General features: G+C 45.3%; 1 protein-coding gene across 1 annotated transcript in view; it reads left to right on the forward strand.

The window, feature by feature from the left end:
* Window positions 1–21,210, forward strand: part of RTKN2 (rhotekin 2) — a 106,028-nt gene that overhangs the window by 46,030 nt on the left and 38,788 nt on the right. The window contains exon 2 of the mRNA XM_050711978.1: window positions 7,792–7,966. Within this exon, the coding sequence (XP_050567935.1) occupies window positions 7,792–7,966 (175 nt within the window). The remainder of the gene's footprint in view (window positions 1–7,791; window positions 7,967–21,210) is intronic.

Here is a 21,210-nt window from a genome sequence, read left to right on the forward strand (position 1 = left end):
GAGTTTAGAAATGCTTCTTGTCTGGTAGCACAATTGGAAGCAACAGATAGCGCTGCCGACTGTGAAAGGTCCCAGCTATGTATGGAGACGGAGCTCATTCTGAAGGGCTCTGCATACTCGTGGTGGTAAGTGAGCCACTATTTGGGCCTCTCATTTCAGGAGTTCTGGGCAGGAAACATTTGGATACAGCCAGCCATGTATTACAGAAAATGGCAAATCTGAGCATGCAAGATTTCCCCAGTTACTAAATGCCTGGATAAACAGTTCCTGCTCTGCCAGTGAAGCCATGTTAATTTTTGCTCTGTACAAAACTCAGGGTGTGGGAGTTGGAAGAATCAACGCTTGCCAAATGAAACAGGGCATGATTGTTCGGTAGAAATACAGCGCCTGAGAAAAAAGCATTTTAAGCCGAAACTAGGAAACATTTTGTAGCAGTAATAGCCTTTCAAAGCTTTGCTTGTTTATAACAAATCCAAATGTTCTCTGCATTTCATCAAAGATTGTTTTAACTCAGCATAGTTGTAGATAATTATTTTAAGTGAGCTGGTTTTGTCTTACGAAGTTAGGCCTAAGTGGTCAGCTATGGAAATCTGCCACTTAAACTTCAAGCTGCATCTGCCTGCTCTAAGCCATAGCAGAGTGCATCAGTAGGCTGTTTACATGGCTGATCCTAGTGGCATGAATGAGCTAAAGACCAGCACGTATTACTTGGATGAGCACATTCATGAAGGTTAGTTTCTATGAACTTACCCACGAAGTCTGGCTGAAGAAACTGAGAGGTACCTTGTTTGTTAAACCCCCATTTCAAGGCTTTGTAGTTTCTGTGACTGCTCAGAGTGACTTGGTAATAAAAAGCCACTGAAGGATGCCGAGGAGGAAGCAAATCTAAACTCAATAAGGTCACACTGAGGGCTTTGTTCTCACATCACTTACAGCACTAACTCCTTTAACTTCATGAAGCTACTCTGGATTTACCAAGCCCATGGCACTGCCACAGGTTACTCTTTTGCAGTGGACAGGAAGCTCAAAGGACAGAAACTTACCAGGTTGGCTCTAAATGCCTCCTTTGGGGAAGGAAGGTGAGCTGCACGCAGCCTTCTAGCAGAAGCGCTGGGGCAAAGCAGGGACTGGCGAGCCTGGGACACCACCAGCACGTCCCTGCCATGGCCATGCAGCCAGCTTGTGTGCTCCGCTGTAGCTGGAGGCCACAAGCATCACATCAAGGGCCTGGCATTTGTTTTTAGAAGGCTGATAGTTTCATGAATGCTAATATTTGTAATGGCGCCAGTAAAGGTAATTAAAAAGCATTCATTAATCTCCTGCTCCATTGCATAAATATATCACCCATGAATTTTCCTTTCCTACAAACATGTAGTTAGTGAGCTGCACATAGGGAGATGGGGGTAAACAGGATTTTTTTCTGGAAGACTTGGATCACTCTCAGGAGAACAGGCACATAGACTCAATAAATTCCCTAGTATTCTCCTTGCTTTCTAGACTACTCAAGGTAACTTGGAATCCTACAAGCCACTGTTTGTAGGAACTGTTACTAGCAGCAGTTGTACCATTTTGTTATCCGTAGGATAGCAAGAAAAAAAAAGGAAAAATGTATCCATCGTTTTTCTTTGTTTGTTCAGATGCCTCGATACAATCTATGAATCTGCCTTTAATAACTTTTATATAAAACTTTTCCTTTGTGCTGAAATTGTACAACCACTCCATAAATTCCTTCTGTGAAGACAGGAGCCAGAATACGGCCACCCACTAGGGCTCAGTCTCACGCCTTGTTCTGGTAAGCAGCACTTTTGTTAGTTCAGGTACTTTATTTGTTTCCACTTTATTCAAATCTCTCCGAACACCACCAAGACCCGAGGAGCAATTGCTAATAAGCCTACTTGCTCCACAACCTCTTCCTCAGAGAGCTCACTCTGCGCCACTGCTGTGCCTTGGTTACCCGAAGGAAGCTCCCAGAAGAATTTTTACCCTCCTCCCCCCAAGAACAATAGGGAAATGGCTCAAAGAACTTGTGCAGCTTCTCTGCAGCCACTGCTTATCCGTTTAATTGCCTTTATTGTCTTGTAGTGTGCACAGACGTTTCCTACCAATAGTGATAACCCTCTCTCTCCAGTCCTACTTCTAGTATCTATTTTTAATAGATGTGATGATTTTGTGCTTATCTTATTTACTTTCAATTTATTTCTCCGGGCCTCTGCCAAATTTTGGGTGAATGTTATGCAATGATTTCCATCTTTTACTTTGTGCTCTGATATTGTGGAAAGATGGATCTTCCCAGCAGGTCAGCTAATGACTCCTAATGAAGTTGAGGGAAGGTGGGCATGCGAGTATTACAGGGCCCACTTGGTGGAGGTATAAAACAGAGAGCACAGCAGCACAGGCCTGCTGGGCTCAGTATCTTTACAGAACAGCCTCATCAGCAGCACTCACCTGAAAGAGGACTCATTTATTAAAGTCTGGCTCAGATTGGAAGCACTGCTCTTTCTGTTTGGAGGTCTCTGCTACCCTATGCTGATCATTCTACATCTGGAGTGCTGCTGCTATATTAAGGAAAGGTTATGCAGAGCTGTTAGTTCCCCTGGAGCCCCTCTGCTCTCAGAAGCACTTCTTTCCCACTCTCCTCTGCTCCCGTTTGCTCTCTGCTCTGTCAGCCTGCAGCCTCCTGCCTCTTCTCATTCAGCGCCACCCTGGTCCTCGCTGTAGCACCATAAGCGGTAGGTCCTGGCACTGCATCCTCTGCGTGGACTAGATGATGCTCAGTGCAGCTCGGACGTCTGTAAATTTCTGTAATGGGCAGCAGAGTGATTTATCCTGTTTGCTTACAGTATGCAATACTAATATTAACATACGTTGTATAGCATAATGGTCTGTTGAAGGACTATGACTGGGCAGCAGGGAGAAGCGGCAGCTCTGTCTTGGGTGCTGCAATCTCCATCATGCAGAAACTTTTAGAAGGAGGGACGACTGCTCCTTCCCAGAGAGCACATTTAACTGGCAGCAGTTTGTGGCATCGGGGAGGAAGAACTGGAGAGAAAGACAAACAGACAAGGGAGATGTCTGAGAGGAGCAGGAGGTGCCCAGACTGCCAGACAGACAGACAGAGAAGAGCTCTTCCCAAACGCAGTGTCAGATGTGGTAAATAAAGTTGTAAATCATAGCAGCCTAGGTGAAATTTATTCTTTTGCCTTCACCACTAGATCACAGGGTGGTCCCTGCAGAACTAGTTAGCTGCAGTTCCTGTTTACCAGGGCAGTTGCTGGCGTGTGGACCCTGCGGATGCCCTTAGTGTTCGCCTGGCTTTCAGAAGAAAAACATGTGATACACGGAGTAGATGCAGAGGTTGGGACAGCTCCAGCTCCTTAACAACTGACAAGGGATAATGGTTTCACACATTGCAACCAAACCCTCCTACAGATACATATCGCTGGTCCCAGGACTATTTACAGCAACTTTGACACCTGCAACTGCTTCGTAGGTGGAGACAGGCATGAGGCTCTGGGCAGACTCTGCACCCAAGCATCAAATCCCTTTACAGAACTGCACTTTGCCTAAAATGGATAGAGAAACAAATTATTTTGTTATTTACCTAAAGACGGGGAAGTTCCTACCAAAGCAAGTTTCCATTTACTTGAGAAATTATTTAAAATATGAACATTCATTAAGTATTAAGGCTGCTGACCGGATCCATCATCCCTTTGGCTTCTCTGCCTGAAGGCTGGTATCTGTTGCTCATTAGGCTGTGGTTTCACATTCCTACACCACTACCAGCACATTTGATTTAAGAGGTTCACACCTCCTCCTCTCAGAAAGTTACTGTCCTATCAGTTGCACCCATTTGCTGGGTTGTGGTCTAGATCTGAGCCCTGAGCTTACTGGGGTGACACTGTGAGGATTAAAATGCTTTATTTCCCATACCCATTTTGTGGGCTAGTCATGCTACACTTGAACCAGTGCAGCTGAGGGGGGAGCAATGGCTTGAGTGGGAAGATAAAAGGACATGGGGAAGAGGGAGCAGGACCCCCTGAAACCAAGGGTGGAAACCCAACAACTAGTTGTGGTCATCAAAAGCAAAACTGGTTTGTTGTACAAGTGATACTCATATTTAAAGGCAAGCTGTTATTTTAAAGAAGCACAAATTGCAGTGATCTTTAAAAGCCAGCTCTTAATCCCACTGTCAAGCTGTTATTTGAACAAATAGTTCCAATAATTGCAAATTTCAGGTGAAGCCAGTGGAAAAAATAACCACTCACCACAATAGCTATTCTGAAATAACCCTTTTATTGCAGGCTATGCCAGAGCAAAGGCATGACCAGACGGTCTTAAAACAAATGTAATAGATTGATTAAAGAAACTACTGTCAGAGATATTGACAACTTACTACATGTATGCTCTTGGCCTATAATTAGGAGGCAAAGTGAAATTAAGTCACCACTGAAGACTGTAACTTCAAATACCCTGTTTAGACCTACTGAAGAAAAAAAAAAAAAAAAATCAAAGTCTGCCATGTCATTGTTTTTACATGACTTCCAGAAACAAGCCTCTAGGTGTCCTCTAGAAGGAGTTCATAACTGGTTTTATTTTCAATGGTTTTCTTGCTATCTTATTCAACACAATCTTATTCCCTTTGGGAAGGCTCCTGTGTTAGCTTTAACATCACAGTGCTCACACTGAGTTGCATTCTCCTTCATCAGACATTGAATAATCCCTTTCAGGGCACATTTTCTAATTAAATCATTTGTTTGCTCAACAGCTCTGCTGAAGGCTTGACGCTGTGGCCATTGTTCACCAAAACTGTTCAGGGTCCAACTAAGGCAGATTGGTAAACTGGGACTTGTCTTTAGTAGCTGTGCTTGCTTCTCTAGGACATCCTCTGCTCCCCAGATAATAATAATAATAATAATAAAATAAAAAAAGCTTTGGCCGTTCAACTTTCTAAGTTTGATGAAAGTAAGTGACACAACAGCACCCGCTCCAGGACTTTTCTGTGCCTAGAGTACTACTGCTTTAACTATGTATTACTATAGTTAGTGTGGTACCTCCACCTGTCCTACCCTTCACAACTCATCTCCATATCAGTTGCTAACTTTTTCTCTAGAAAAGCCTCTAAAGAAGAGTTTTTGTGACCTTATCTAAGAGTTGGACTAGAATTTCTTTCCTCTTTACAAGATTTCTTTTTTAAACCCACAGACTGATCTCGAGTAGCCCTATCTCAGTCTCTGAGATCCGTAAGTGCATATTGGTAATAACCCTTTTCTGGTTTTCACATGCACCCTATTCCTGATGTCTGATAGTAGGGACAACCGTTCAGAACCCAAAGGAAGACTGCTTTCCTTTACTTCCTTTGAAAAAGGGTGACAAAGATATTTCTAGGAAGAAAGTGTTTTCTTTTTCCTCTTTCAAAGAGGACAGAGGAACAGGTTTTCAGCTATAGCGGATCAATATCAATACTACTTCTGGAAAAGTTATCCATATTCACAAGGTTGCTCATAGAAAAAAAAATACAGTTCAAAGAAACTGGTGAAAGCATTCGTTTCTGAAGGTCAGCGAGTATCAAAGCAGTCCCTAAGGGCTGCCTTTGACTTTTCACAATCTGCAGTGAGAACTCCTGCTTCTGCAATTTCCATTAAGCAGTCTTGTTTGGCTTTCTAATCATCTGGACTTCTTCCAGAAATCAAAGCCAAAGCTGAGATCCTCCTTTTTGAAGGAGAAAGTCATTTCAGCACACCAAGTAAGTAAGTTTCTGAACACACAGAGGGATGAATATATAGACAGGTCTCAAAATTTACCAGTGGTCCAAGCGAAAACCAAACAAGTGACACTGTCACTACCAGAGCCATGAAGATCCTTTCTTTTCCCCCCTCTACCGCTACATACCATGAAGAGCTTCCCTGCTATTGACACAAAACTAAGTGTCCCGGACATTTTTAGAGACTCAGAGTCAAAAAGCTGCCCATAGAAATATCAGTCCTGCTTTTACAAAGCATTATTTATATCTACCTTCCTTCTCAATTTCCTAATTATACAATGATGCTTGAATTAGGATGCCGTACCGTACAGTTTTCTATGGCTGTATCCCTTGCTATCCCCCAAGATGGGAAATGCAGAAGCCGTTAGAACAAGAAAAAATCAGTTTTTCTGTGAACTCTACCTGTTCTCACACCCTGCCTGATCTCCCAGCCTCCTCAGAGTGCCTTGACAGTGCTCTGTACTGAAATGGCAACGCAAGGAGCCAAGAGGTCAGGGCACCCTCCCTTCTATCCCCTTGCCTCACCCCAGCTCCAGATGCAGGGCAGGGAGGGGGCGAATGAGCCCCAGCCAGCGCTACAATGAGGTGCTGCTGGTGTTGCACGACTCCTCTCCCACACGCATTCTCAGGGATTTTGTGTGGGGCACAATTCGTGCCTCATTTTAGATATCCCAAGTTCAGCATCTTGCCTACAACATCTGCTTACCTGAGGTCCCTCCCTAGGCTGCAGAGGGAAGAAGGACCTCCACAGAGCAATTCCTCCCACTCTTAGATACTCTTCTAGAAGAAGTAGGATGAGTCACGCTGTGACAGAGCCCATAGGGGGAATTTGGCTAGATGGGAATATCAAAACTACTTCAAACTGTAAGTTACATGTCTTCACAGCCTCCTTCCAGCATCTCTCTCTCAGTTCCACTATTACCTTTAGCTTCATCTTGAGTCCTTGAATCTTCTTGTCCATGAAGTTGACCTAATATTTCAGAAATCAGAAGTGCTGAATATCTATCCCCTCTCCTGGATATCAGTTGCACTGTCTCACTGTAGATGACTCCTACTGATGGAGGAGCCATCAGCATCTTTTCTTTTTAGTCCTTAGACTGCAGGAAGGAACGATGTAAGCCCTCCAAACTTCCTACACTGAACTCCTACACCACCTTCCTTATTTCTTCTAAGATCAGCGTCATGGCAACTAGCATCTCCCTTTGTAAGCTTGTGAATTAGTTTGGAGGCACTCCATTACCAATGCTCTTCATTTGCATTCCTCTAAAATAAGTTGTGCTGCTCCAAAAAGCCTGAAAGGTTTCAGCAAGTGCTGAATAGACTAAGTAGTTCATGTATAAATAATATATTAGCTATCACTACATTTTTAATGGATGCATCATGAGCATATTTTTAAGATGGGCTGGGTTAGTCAGAATGACTCTGGCGGCTGGTTCCCATGCCCTCTAAGTGACTCCAGTTTCGTAGTGCTGTGTCTACCTCAAACACCTACTTAGCATGGCCTTTTAGCACCATCTCCAGCAGGGCTTTGCTGCGGCACAGGAGAAGGCCATCTGCCTGCACAGGCACCCCCTCAGGCAGCGGGGTGATTTCAGGGAAGAGGCACTGCTCAGTTTTGTTACATATTTCCTCCAGCACTTATCCAACCTTCTTTAAAAGGTAAGAGATTAGAGGTGTCAGTGTAAATCAGATTACGTGCTGATGATAGCTTACACTTGCTTCTACCCCATGAAAGCAGGGTCGCAACACAGGCATAAGAAAATGTAAAAGTTAGTGATCAGAGAGCTGCTGCTCCCCAAAGCCACTGCTCAGAGGAGCTGTGCCTTACCTGCTGGGGACACAGCCACGGGGGCTACGTCTCTAGAAATGGAGTCACCACCCGGGGTTGGACGCCAGGCCCATTTACAATCAGCAAGTGACTGAACCGTCCCCTTTCTGCTCCCCCCGAGGCTTTCACTGCCCCAGGAGCGTGGCAGGCCCGCGCCAAGCCACCAGCTCTCGCTCTCCACTTACTCCTCTTTCCTGTGCAGCTCCTCCTCGGACTCGGTGAGGCGCTGCTTCAAGGCCGCGATCATCTCCACCGCCACGTCCACCTGCCTGCTCAGCGCCCGCTCCCGCCGCTGCACCTCCTGCTTCTTCTGGGAGAGCTGCACGAACGCCGCCCGCACCTCCAGCAGCTCCGCCGTTTTCTGGGCCAGCTCTTTGGTAAGCTTGTCGATTCGCTTCTCTATCGTCTTGTCCACGGCTTCCACCATCCTGTTGAACTTTTCCCTGACGTGCGCCTCGAAGGAGGCTTTGGGGTCGGCGGCGGGGAGGCCGGCTTTGGACGCCTGCTCTCCGGGCGAGCCGGCGGGCACATAGCCGGCGAGGCAGGGGACGGGCCTGTCCGCCTCCGGCTCCAGCCGCCCCTCGCTCGAGGCGTCGCAGAAGGCGGCGAAGGGCGCCTTGCGGCTCAGGGGGCTGCCCTGGGCGCAGGGCTCCGGCGGCGAGCCCGGCCCCGCGTCCCCCAGCGGGAAGAGCAGGCTGCCCCTGCCCGGGGCTCGCCGCTCCTCGTAGCCGTGGCCGTGCTGCAGGTGCGCCCGCAGGGAGGACAGGCTCCGGAACCGGCTGCGCTCCCCGCAGCGCGGGCAGCGGAACGGCAGGCACGGGCTGCCACCGGACAGCGGCTCCGGCCACGGGAACCCGCCCTCCTCCGGGCCGTCCTGGTGCATCCCTGGCCAGCCCCGGCGGGGCGAACTTGGGAAACTTCGGGGGGCGCCGCGGGGCCCCGGCTCCGCTCGCCTGGGCCGCCCGGGCTTGCGGGGCCGGGCCCCGGCCGCGAGGTGGCCGCCCGCGGCCGCGCTCCCCCGGCCGGAGCCGGAGCCGGGAGCGGAGCCGCTGCGGGAGCCGTTTGCAGCAGAGCCGTAAATCAGGCCGAGCGCCGCGCCGCGGGGCGGGGAGGGGCGGGGCGGGACGGGACGACGGACGGATAGACAGACGGACAGACCGCCGGGCAGCCCCACAGACTCCCCACGGACCCGGGACGACCCCTCCCGCGGACCGGTCTCCCGCCCGCTTTGGGCAGCCGGCGCTGTGCCCGGGGCGCTGCCGGCGCTCTGAAGCCAAATTTAGCAGCCAGGAAGAGTTTCGCGTCTAACGCTGCCCCGGGGCGCTCTCCCGACTCAGGGCAGTGCATTACCGGCGGGTTTTCCGTGCCCAGAGCGAAGAGCTGCTGTGGGTGGCAGCCCGAGCACGCTGCCCCGCAGCAGGGGCATGTGCGTGCTGCTCGGCTTACTTTTCTGTACCACCGATGTGTGCCTGTTCTTAGAAATCTCCAAAAACATGAGCAAGGCTGACTGACTGTAGAGTGACAGCCTTTCTGAGGGAATAGTGAAATACCGCTCTGCTAAAATCTAGTGCTTCAGGCCATGGTGGTAACATGCTGCAGACTTTTCTTACTACAGTGGGAGAAAGCATGGCAGCAAACTTTAATTCTGTGCTAATGTATCTGTTCCTTGAGTGCAGCGTGCAGGAGGAGTCCTAAACACTGAGAAAATCCACTGCATTGATAGATGCCTTTGATGTGATGAAGACGTTCCCAGTAAATGATTCACCAGATGGCACCTCAAAGGAAGTTACTCGAATTGCATTTCAGAGCTTCAGTTAATCTCTAAAGTGTGTGGGCTACCATCCAGGCTGCAACTTTTTGCACAAGTTATTTGTCCTGTATAACCTTGTCTGAATGTGGCCATTTTCCCTTCTTTTCTCATTGTACCTTGTAGGTTGCTACCTGAGGCACCATGCAGATCCAGAAGAGCTGATTTCTCCCTGCCAGCTGACAATAATGTGAGCCCTCATAGAATCACGGAATGGTTTGGGTTGGAAGGGACCTTAAAAATTGTCCAGCTCCAACCCCTCCCACCAGCCCAGGCTGCCCAAAGCCCCATCCAGCCTGGCCTTGAACACCCCCAGGGATGGGGCATCCACAGCTTCTCTGGGCAGCCTATGCCAGTGCCTCACCATCCTCGAAGTGAAGAATTTTCTCCTAATATCTATTCTGAATCTCCCCTCTTTTAGCTTAAAATTGTTCCCCCTTGTCCTATCACTATATCATGGTCCTGGGGATAGAAAATGTTGATGGCTTTGAGGGAGCCAGGTGATATTCCCATCTGGATGTGTGGTGCAGTCATTTTCTGAGTACTCGTCGAGGAACAATCTCCCTGTGATGCATCAGCAAGTGTGCATTTTGCATTGGGGGACATGCATCATCCATTACATGTCTGAGCTTCATTCCCTGTGATTTAAATCTGGAGTGGGTAGAACCCAACACTATCACTCACACAAGCCCAGATTTACACAGCCATAATGTATGACTCATCTCTGAAACTTTGCCAAGTGCTGGGGGAGCGTTATCCAGTTTATTTGTATGCATCTCTTTCTTTCAAGATCCCTTTAAACACTTTTCAATAAGTCTTCCAGAGTTATAAAAGTTATTTAAATAAAGCTAGCATGTAACAACCTGCCTGGTGCTGCATGGAAGGTGGGAGTATTGAGAATATACGGCTTTTTTAGGTAGTGATCTGTACCAGCCATGCCTGGTCCCATAGTTGCTGATTTTGGCTGGAAAATTATATGTTGACCTCTTCCTATTTTGAGGGTGCTCACAAGGTTAAAAATCATATTTCAAAGGTGAAGTAAATTTTGTTTGGCTGGTAATTCCACTTCAGTGAAGGTGGCTGAAAAAAAACAGTTTGCTTTTCAAGAGTTACTCTGGTTGTTTATCTTGCGATTTTTTCCCCATCCTAGATGTGGAGAATAGGTGAGTCAGTTTTGTTTTTATTTGCAGCCACTTTCCCCTTCAGGCTCACAATGCTGAAATGTTTGCGGGGGCTTTTTCTTGTGGCGTAGAGCTGGATTCACTACTATCAGTCTGGCTACATTCATCAGCCTCTGCTTTCCCTTGTTTGTTTACAGCTTTGCTTTGAAAAGGGTTGTCAGGAATTTTTGTCTCTCCCCGGCATGCCCACACTCCCCTCTCTGGTCTTTATGGCGTGATCCAGCCGGTTTGCAGGAGACATGAATCCGTGCAGCGTTTCCTTGTGGACGTTTTACTGAACTATACGTAGGTATGCAAAGATGCACGCACACAAGGACACATCCGTTACCACTGCATACAGATGGGATTTTGAGTTTGGCTCTGGCAAGTACCACAGTCGCCTTGTTCTGCTGTAAAAGCTGTGCTTGAAATAGGTATGCCTTTTCAGTTCAGCTAATTTGTATGCTGGAAAGTGCAGTGTTTTTCGTGGTGTTTGAGCATGAACTACAAATGCACATGTTACTTCGAGATGCTGAAATTTATCTGCATTTAATATTTATCTCCTCTCTCTGTTTGTTGAAAGGAAACAAAAAGTTAGTCTAAGGAAAGACCTTCGACACTTGTATGAATTATTTTAGTGGCCTTTACCGTAGTGGTGCCTTGGACTGGGATTCATATTAGCTTTGTGTGCAGATAAATTCAGGATGTATCAAACATACAACAAGGTTTATGTTACTGCCACAGGCACTCATACCACCTAGTAGGAAAAAGACTTTCTGCGGTGCATTTCTAGCATAAGAACTGGGGGGCGCAGCCCTTGCAGCAAAAGTGAACCAAAAGGAAGAGAACGGGAATGTACACGTGGTTTTGTATGGCTGCTCAGTGCTGGCCAGTTCGTTGCCTTCCCCTTGTTAGGGGAGCCTTAGATCTGATCATTGAAAGTCAGTTTACTTTCTTTTGATTTTTTTTTTTAAAGTAAAATCTGTGTTTCCAAATGAGTTTTGCTGTCACGGCAACAAGAGGCCACATGCTGTGAGGGTGCTCTCGGTCTGGTAGCAGTTGTCAGGCCATGCTTGGCACCAGCTTCCAGCCTTTCTGCAGAACTCCTTAGCGATCCCGTAGGCCACCCCTGGCTGGAGCTGAGAGTTGTTTCACTTTGCTCTTCTCTACCCGTACTGATTCATGCTTTTCTGGTTAAAAAATGAAACAAAGCATTCTCTTGTGTGTTGATTTGCACTGCTTCGTCCATACCCAGAGTTGTCAGGTCATGGTGGTTTGGGTTGCCTTCCAACAGGGTTACTGTGTATTGTGCTCATTGTAACACGGAAGATTTGTATGGGCTCAAAAGCTACAGCTGGCAAACTATAGATGCAGCACCAACTTGTGAGCCTGTTCCTGGCTGTGTTGAGGCACTGCTTGGTTTTTCGCAAAATACTTCCCCTGCTGGGGCCTTCTTTCCCATGTGAAGACGGGGACATCCTGCATGAGCGGTCCCAAACATGCTCCAATGGGCAGCACATGCTCTTTGATGGCAGCTCCGTGCTTGAACCTGTCCCCATGCTGGAGGCTGCTCCTGCTGCAGGCAGAAGTCCCGGGGCACTTGAACCCTGGGGAGGAGGCCCTCGAGGACAGGAACAGCCACAGTTTGCATCTCTTTTTCCTAGGGGGATGAAAGTCTGAGCTGTAAGTTGCAATGTGCACCAGAACGAGCTGAGCCTTTTAGCGAAGCTACCTCTCCCCTGCTCCCCATGCTGGTGCTCTTTTGAGATCCTCAGCAGTGCAGCAGCACCTCTGGCTGCACCAGGAGACCTCAAGGTCTGGTCTGCGGGCACAAGTAGCAGCAGCTGCACAGGGTCAGAACATCCCTGGTGGCAGTGAGGGACAAACCTCACATGGCTCTCCAGCCGGGACAGGATGTTTTATATGGCCACAACACGCTGGGCTTGCTTAAGCCAGCTCTGAGCAGCAAGAGAATTATAGTCCAGGTACTAATTGTGGGATTAGCTAGCAGATTTATGCATTGAAAGTTGGTGGAAGAGAGCCAAAAGGTAGAGAGTAATTGCTGTTCCTAGAGCTCTTTCGAAATGAGAGGCAATCTGCTGCAGGAAGGGGGTCATTCCTTTTTGGTTGAAGCTGCCCCACTCAAAAAAAGAGAGTGAAAGACAGCAAAAAACATGCCAGGGTATCATTAAAGAAAGATTTCTCCCTACAGCAAAGCCTTTCCCTCATTGGGACTTATTAAAATATAGACATTTTCTCCAAAGAAGAGTACAAAGCACAGCATCAAAGTGGAATTTCAAGCTATTTCATTCTGATGGTGTTCTTTCTGCAATGGACACCAGATGGTAAGGAGCACTGCTTTTAAAAGTTCATACCAAATGCCTTCCACGTTTGAGGAATTACACGTGAAATAAATCACATTGATTTCCCAACTGAAAAAAGTGTCCAAAAAGGCCATAAGAAGGACAGGGAATTGCCATTAATACCTAATTAGCTCACTTTGGTGCCTAATCCTATGCACTGGGATTTTAAAAGTTTTCAGTTTACATAAGCAGAGACATAAAAAGAACAGCGTTGAAAGGCTGCGGTGGCAAATTCAGTCCTCTGCCATATCCAAGCGCGTGGGAGAGCAGTCCTAAGCCCTGCAGGAAGCAGTGGGTCTGTGCTTTTCTTTCCCCTGTTCTGCCGCATCCCCAGCATCTGCACTGCAGGCAGAGGGGGCTCTTCGCCTTCTGCAGCGATGTCTGCTGTCCAGGAGGTGAGAGCCAGCTGCTTTTAAAGCAGTGGTATTCCCTTCTCCTTTATCGGCATAGAGAGGAAGCGCAAGTGCCTGTGTTTAGGGGTGGTTCCTTTCTCGTACTTGTTTAAGGATCCCCTTGTGCTGTGGAAGGTAATGCTGGGGTGTTTTTATCTGCTTACAAATGCAAACTAGGGAATTGTCCTGGTGGGTGGCAATGTTATGCTCGTGCATCTGTATCAGATACATACCCTGGCTATAGAGAACATGCTGAGGAAGAGAAAATTACATTTCTCCAGGAGGGAGAAAGTGTGGCAGAACTATGTTTCACCTCTTTTATGGACAAAAGATCCATTAAAGATCATGTGATGGCAGCTCACATCAGAATTGTCAGGGATCTGTCTTTAAAGTAGAGCCTAAATCAACAGATCATGAAAACAGAGCAGAACAAGCTGACGACTGACACTGATTCAAACACGCAAAGCCTCCACCTGGCCCTGCAGAGATAGACATCAAATATCACATAGGAATGCAGAAGATAATTCAGACCTGTGTCTTTAGTATCATTGGAAAGTATATTGATTTTATCGGATGCTTATGGACAGCTTTTTTCCTCTTTTCTCCTCTTTTTGGATATTATACAAGCAATTCATTTTCTAGTTTGCATTCCATGTAAAGGTCTGGGGGGACCTACCATTGGCCTGCTGGCAGGAGGACGGGTAGGCTGGAGGTTCCTGCACCTGGGCAGGACACTGAGTGGGGGGACTTAATGGGGCTTTCAAAGCAACTGGAGAGGGGCTTGTTTAAGCCAACGGGCTTCCTATATGATGGAGAGAAGGAGGACGTGATCTACAATAAAGGGGTGGACTTAAAAGGAAAAAGGAAAGTACAGAATGCTTGCTAGTTCCTAAGCATGAGTGAGATGAAAAGAGAGTGCTTCTCTCTGGTGTGTTAGCTTTGCTGGCAATGTTCAGTATTTGTGTTGTAGTCAAGCAACAGCCCAAAGTGGGCGAGAAGAGCAACATGGCTGCACGGCTGGTTTGAAGTGCTTTGCCACTTCCACAGTAGACTGCATATGTTATTGACAGAAATTTGTTAGACACACAGGGTGAAATTCACCAGGGCACATGGGGCCAGTGTGAAGGCATGTGTCATTTGTCTCTCATCGCAGCCCTGCTCTCATCCAGCCAGAATGTATTGTGGGAGCATTAGGGCTCTCGCTTGCTGCAGAAATGCGCCTTTTCTTACTTCTGATATATGTAAAAATAAAGTCTTGTGTAATGCAAAATTAGTTCATTGTCTTTCAAAGGACATTTTTTTGTTATAATGAATACTACCTTTTGTGGATCCTAAAGCTGCAGTGCTCAGAGCAACGTGAAACATTACCTTTAATACTTACCGCTTTGAAGGCATGGACTGTGGGCAAGTGAGTAGGTTCAGCTAATGGTTTTATGCACAAAGCAGATTCTTTTCAAAAGAAGGCTCTGAAGGCGATGACATTCTCATTCATAAAGGTTAAAAAGTGCAATGAACTTCTGAGGTCTAAAAATAGGGCAGGTAGCAAACAGGCAACACTGTGCTCTAGCCAATTCTACAAGAAAAGTATCCTTGGAAAAATTGTATAAATAAAAGGTGCAGCCCTGGGAACTGCCATTGCCACACCTGCAATGAAAACATGAGAACACATAATTTGAAGGATACGTGACAGCTGATATATAACAAGATTACTGAAAACAGATGTTTTCACATAAACTTCTCTTTCAGGCAGTAGGTTCTGAAGGCTGTGTGACTAGATGATTCTGGCTCAGTGTGAGACTGGAAACTGAACGTGTCTTGACCAAAGGAAAAAATAGTAGTATTGCGGTGGGGTGCATTTTGTCTTTTCTTCAAATTTCTTGCACCCAGATGGGGGTTAGCTACATAATTTGTAGCCACAGACCCTCCCACACAGAGCAGGAATGAAACCTGAATTGATCCCATCCAAATGGGGCTTGTTCTCATCTCCTGAGTAATGGGCTAATCCATATGTTAAACTCATGTGAGCCTTTCCAGAAGGTGAAGTATTCCCCCGTGCTTCTCTTCAAGGCTTGCCTGAATGCTGACGTTCTACCCAAGATCTGAGCTAGGGCACATTTTCAGCTTCCCATTCTCTGTTGAAATATTTTATCCTAAACAGGCTATTTAGTTAGATCAGTAATTTTAGTTTAGAAATGCCCAGAGGTGAAACTATTAGTAACAATGGAAAGATTCTTCCCTTCTAATACAGGCACAAAAGTCTGAATGCTCAGAGATGTAGCCTGGAGAAGGCTGCTTGCTTTCTAGCCAACGATGGAAATGAGTGCCAGTAAAATTCAGTTAGCTGCACATAAACCAATATGGTGCCAATTATACGTGGGAGTTATTACCCTTAAAATGGTAAAAGATGTTTTTGTTCTCCACCAACTTAGTGATGCTAGTTAGTGAGATATTTTAGAAGGAATGTCGAAAAATTTGTGCGACTGGGGTGCTGATGAGTAAAACCTGTTCATCAGATTGGCGATGTGTGTGCTGACTGCACGAGGGCTGCCACCAAAGTTCTGGGTGCTTCAATGACTGTCAGTGCCAATCGTCTATTTAAATGAACTCAGCAAGAGCATTTACTTGTCTGCGTGGCCAGCAGATGTAACACACGTGTGTGCGAAGGAATGCATCCCTTGCTACAGGTGTGGAATGAGGCATGCTGTTCCTGCGTGTCTGGGGAAAGACTTGGAGAGGCACAGAGGGCAGCCTAGGAGCTGAAGCCCCCTTGTGCCTTTTGAAACTCTCCTGGGCTGGCGTTTTACAGGTGGAAATTGGTACAGGTCTGGAAGAGGCTGTATGGCAGAGTAGCGGTAAATTAAAAAAAATTGAGAAGGTAGTGCGAGTGTCCCGAGGTATTAACAATAAAATGAAAGTGGTCTTTGTGTTAGATAATGGCTTGCTTTTGCTTGTGTTTTCCCCCACAAAGTCTAATGCATATAGATGTAAGTAGGACGACTCAGAGTTGCAGAGATTGCTGATGGATGGGGTCAGGGAAGACATTCCCAAATAGGGAAGGACTAAGAGAAAGCGTAAATTCATTTGTTGGTTAAAGCTGCTTATTGCGGATGTTATTGCACAAACGGTGTTTGCACAAACATATCTGTGAGTTACCTTAAAAAGGTGATCCTCGGTGTCCCAGATCACACCTGGATAACTTCCAGCCTGGTTTTGCATTAGCTGCTTAAAGAAGCTGTTATGAAAAAATTATTTGCTGTTTGTTGATTCCACTTTAAACAACATGATTCCACTTCAATGATACTGTACAAACACACAGATAGCATCAAGTGCTAGAAACGGCTTCCAAGAACTCAAATTGGTTTTTGAAATAAGGCAGTAAATATATGCATGTGTATAACTCATACATGCATCCAGGCATAGCTAGTTATTTTTATTCTTCCAGATTAAATTGTCTGTAAAAACACGAGGTGCTATTTATTGTTACCATTATTTGTAATTTAAAATGCTAACAGTGACATGAAGTGTTGTCTCAGCTCATTTAACAGACCATGAAATGGTTAGAAGGATGATAGAAATCTCCAACAAACCAACCTCAGGTGAAATGTAGTTACTTATATTTGCTACTCAACCCCTGTTTTTTCATAGCGGTGAATAAAAATGGGTTGTCCTATTAAACACATAATGCTATTACTAGCCAAAAATGTTTGCCTCTCACATTGAACAGAGCATAGGCATAGCCCAATTTAATTCCATTCCTTTCTTTTGACTTCGAAAGTAACTGAAGTAACAGAAAAAATAGCTGGACACATCCTACAGTGAAATCGTAGTGGGCTTTAGGAACGCGTCCTGCCCTTCACTTTGGCTGTGAGGAATTCACAGGACCTGGTTTGCTTTGCAGGAACTTTCTGCCCTTAGATCTTTGTACCTCAGGAAAAAGATATTTTGGTCCCTCTTATGTGCAAATGGACAATTTTGATCAAACAGTTGAGTGATTCAACAAAAAAATCGTCACCTCTCTAAAAGGCTCCGTCTCCGACCCGGGTTTGTTCCCCAGAACAGCCTTATGTCCTTGTGCCAGGTCCCAGCATCTGCAGTGCCGTGACAAACCCTTCCTCTTTCATTTTGTCTCTTTTGGGGTTTCGTGGAGGCAAGCTATTTCACACTTCTGTGGCACTCTGAGGGGAGAGGGAACGCTCTCCAGACTGCGCCAAGGAAGCAAACCACAGCGAAACAAACAAAGCCAGCATACAGCCCCCTGCCCTCCATCTGGCCTCCTGCCTCCTCAGTACACCACCAGGAGAGCACTGCCTGGCTCAGACTATGGGTGGCAGGACAAAGCAATAGCAGAGCTGGGAGCTGGGGCAAATTTTGGTGGAGACACGGGGGCTGGGAACTCTTGCAATGGGAAACTGGCAGTTCTAAAAAGTTAAATCCTTTTTTTTTTTTTAATCTCTATGGATGTATTTCTTTAATATAAGCACTTGAGCAGATGATTGCTCAATGGTTTCTTGTGATCTGTTTTGGTGAGAAATAGGACACAGCTGATGTTAAAACATAAGTGATGTTTTCCTTGAGGACCAGAGGCTTAAAACTTCTGATAGAAATTTCCACCTGCAAATGGTTGTTATGTGCCTTTTAAAAAGTATGCTGATAGTAATGATACATTATTTGGTTTTAACTGAGTTTTCTTGCTCTGAATTTCCCTTAATCCTTCCTGTTTGGGCTCTTTCTTGGTCTGTCTTGCATGACAAATACAGCTAGTACCCAACTCAAGACTTAGAAAAATGCAGAAGAAATCATAGCTTTATGGCAAGGCAGGAAGAATTATAAAACTATACACGGTTATAGCCCTAAGTATAACTGAGAAACTATTGACACAAACCGATGGCATACTGATGAGAAACTTTTCTCAGGGCAAAGTAAGAGTTTGCAGGAAACTACAGATTCCTACCCATGCCCCTTTGAATATCCTCCCTGAGACAGGATCAAAACAATCTGTGTGTGTGAAGTGCAAAGAAATAGCGTTTGATTCACTGTGGTCTTACTTTGCCTACCAGACATGACCTACTGTGCCTCAGTTATTTGGGATGACAGCTGTCAGCTCGAAATGTGCCTGCCAAGGGACGGTCACTATTTACTGCCTTAGCAATACTATGCAGAGGGATCGTGAGCGCCTCTGGCTGCCCAGAGGGTAGCTAATGTTGCTCAGCCTTGAGACCATATAGCTCTGCCACTTTTCACTCCTTAGATGCCTGTATACCAGTACTTGGAAAGAAAACAGCCCAAACTGCAAACTCATTTCAGGCTGAGACTGTTTGCCAAGAGTTGTGGTCTGCAGAGATACTCTAAATTGTATGAAAAAAAAAATAAAAAATGAAGACCATCTGCAAATACCCTGTATCCACCTTCAGACAGCAACCCTGTTGTTGAGCTAGCTGGAGGATCTCTCACTTTTATTGGGAGATTATTATCAGAAGCAGCTTATGTCTGCTCTCCCACACATAGATGGTTGGCCTCTGGATAACAAAGGGAAAGGGATTTCTGTCACATTTTTCTCATGTAGGAGTTTATCTTTAGATTTGCAATATTCTCAGAGCACTTATTCCCTGTTTCAAATTCAATATGGCAAATCATTTAAATGGTCCAGTGACTTTCCACTTGCCCATACAAGATCAATTAGGAAAAATCGTAACAGACCTGAAGCGAAAAACAGAACATAAAACGCTGGGTGAGATTCTCCTGTAGCACAAAATAGCGACTTCACCAGCAGGCTGCCCAGCCGATGTCCAGATGCAGCTGTCTCAGACTGGGTATTTTATGCACCAAATGTCACCTGCAGTAAATGTATCAGAAATCAAAGCAGGGTTTTGTACCCAACAAAGAAACCCTAGTATAAAGATATGATATGGAAGTGACAGAGTATAAAACCTCTTAGAAATCCTTTTAATACTGAACATCCTTTCAATATTCAACAGCAGAAAGGACCTCTCTGGGTTTACATAGGACTATCATTTTTGTGTGACCGTAATTTCTGTGTATGCGTGTGTGTGTAAATGTCCCCCTATTTGCAGTGCATCCAAGTGGCCAATTTCAAACAACTAATTTAGGTCCTTCAAATGCTGTGAAGATAAGAAGCCACGTAGAAAAGAGAGACCATATAGATTTCTAAATGTCAGGAAAGGCTGCAGAACTCATGCTTTATTAGACACTGTGTATATACACTGACTTCTCAGCTGGAGGAATGCTTCGAGTTAAGCTATCAGTCAATCACCTGTGAGGATCCTTGTCCAATGGGATACTTCTTAGGGGGATGGCTTTACACTTATGTGGGGACCACATCTAAATTCACTTCAAAACCACTGCCCCTGGTCTCACATGCAGAAACTGAGGAGTATGTGTGACTGGTCTACCTCAGCTAACCATGCATCGTAACTTATTTATGCGTGAGCAGCTTTAAGACATAGAGGATCATGAAACTGTGGTTTGAAGTCACATAGTGTCATTGATTTTTAATGTTTTCAGGTTTGATCTCAGAAATTGTTTTCCAAATGCATGTGGTGATGGATTTTTTGCAACTCATTATTTCTGTTACAAAACTTACTTGGGGTGCATTTATACCACATACGGTGTTTTTAAGAGACTACAGTATTTTAACTGGGAGGCACTTCAAGATGGGATTGACATAAGGAATACTGGGTAGAGCCAGTTTCTGGACTATTATGTGGAAAAAGGAAAAACGATTCCTCGTGTTTTTTCAGCCATTTACTGTTTATTTTAGAAATCCTACAGGAATATAAAACTATCAACAGAATAGTTCATTGAAGCACCTGGCATAAATGTCTTGTTAATGGTGCCATAAATATTATAGGAAAGCATTGTACAGAGAGGTGACCCCAGTGCCATTCGGAGCACTACAGCAGCAGCAGGACTGCAAAATATTAAAAAAAAAATGGTGCAGAAGGTAAAGAAACTCTCAAGGTAAAATTAATCTGTGAACACCTGAAATAATAAGTGTTTACACTACGCTGCTTTGGCCTCTGTGTCTAATTATCAAAGAAAAGTACAGATGATGCATCTTAACTAATTTATGCACTTGCATGTTTTAGGACATCTTCATTGGCTACTTGACTGCCTTAGAGAAGATGCCTACTTTAGAGTGCTCAGGTAAAATAGAACCTTCAAACTTTTATCTTGCCAATGTTTTCACCTTGGCAGGGTTAGGGAGTAGCTCCTTGTTGTTGTCTAGATTATTACTTTTCACCTCATCCAGTCAAGGCTGCAGCAGACGCACAAAACAATAAAGCAGTTACTTTATTTAGTTTGTTTTGCGGGACTAAGTGTTGTATCCAGCTCAGTCAATGGGAAGACTAAGTGACCTCAGCAGGCTGAAATGAAGGAATGAGTTAAGGCTAACAGTTTTGCCTTTTATCTTAGCCCTATCTTCAATTCAATTCAGGTAAACACCCTAAATTCCAGAGTTTCTGTCCATTGAACCAGACTACAGGGGTCATGTGTGATGGCAGTCAATGGTAGCAGTTTGCTTTTCAGTTTAAAATGCAGTAAGTAGAAATCTGTTATTGAAAGCCTTGCAGATTCTTTTCCATGTGCCCAGTACAAATCTTCATGTATTTCCATTTAGGAGAAATCTAAATAGGAATTGAATAGATTTCTACTGGCACACTCTGATGATACTCAAGGAGTAGGTGTAGCAAGCTGTGGGAACTAAGAAATTAAGAAAAATATTGCAGTGCTGTCAAGAGTAGGTGTAGACATTTTGTACCTGCTAAACTAAAATGATGGGCCTAACATTTAAAATAATATGCTGATGTAACACTCAAGCAGAGCAGTGATTTAGGCAGACAATGATCTTTCCTCTGCTATCCAGTTTCCCTAATACTA

This window comes from Cygnus atratus, chromosome 7 (assembly GCF_013377495.2).
Source record: "Cygnus atratus isolate AKBS03 ecotype Queensland, Australia chromosome 7, CAtr_DNAZoo_HiC_assembly, whole genome shotgun sequence".
NCBI classification, from domain to species: Eukaryota; Metazoa; Chordata; class Aves; order Anseriformes; family Anatidae; genus Cygnus; species Cygnus atratus.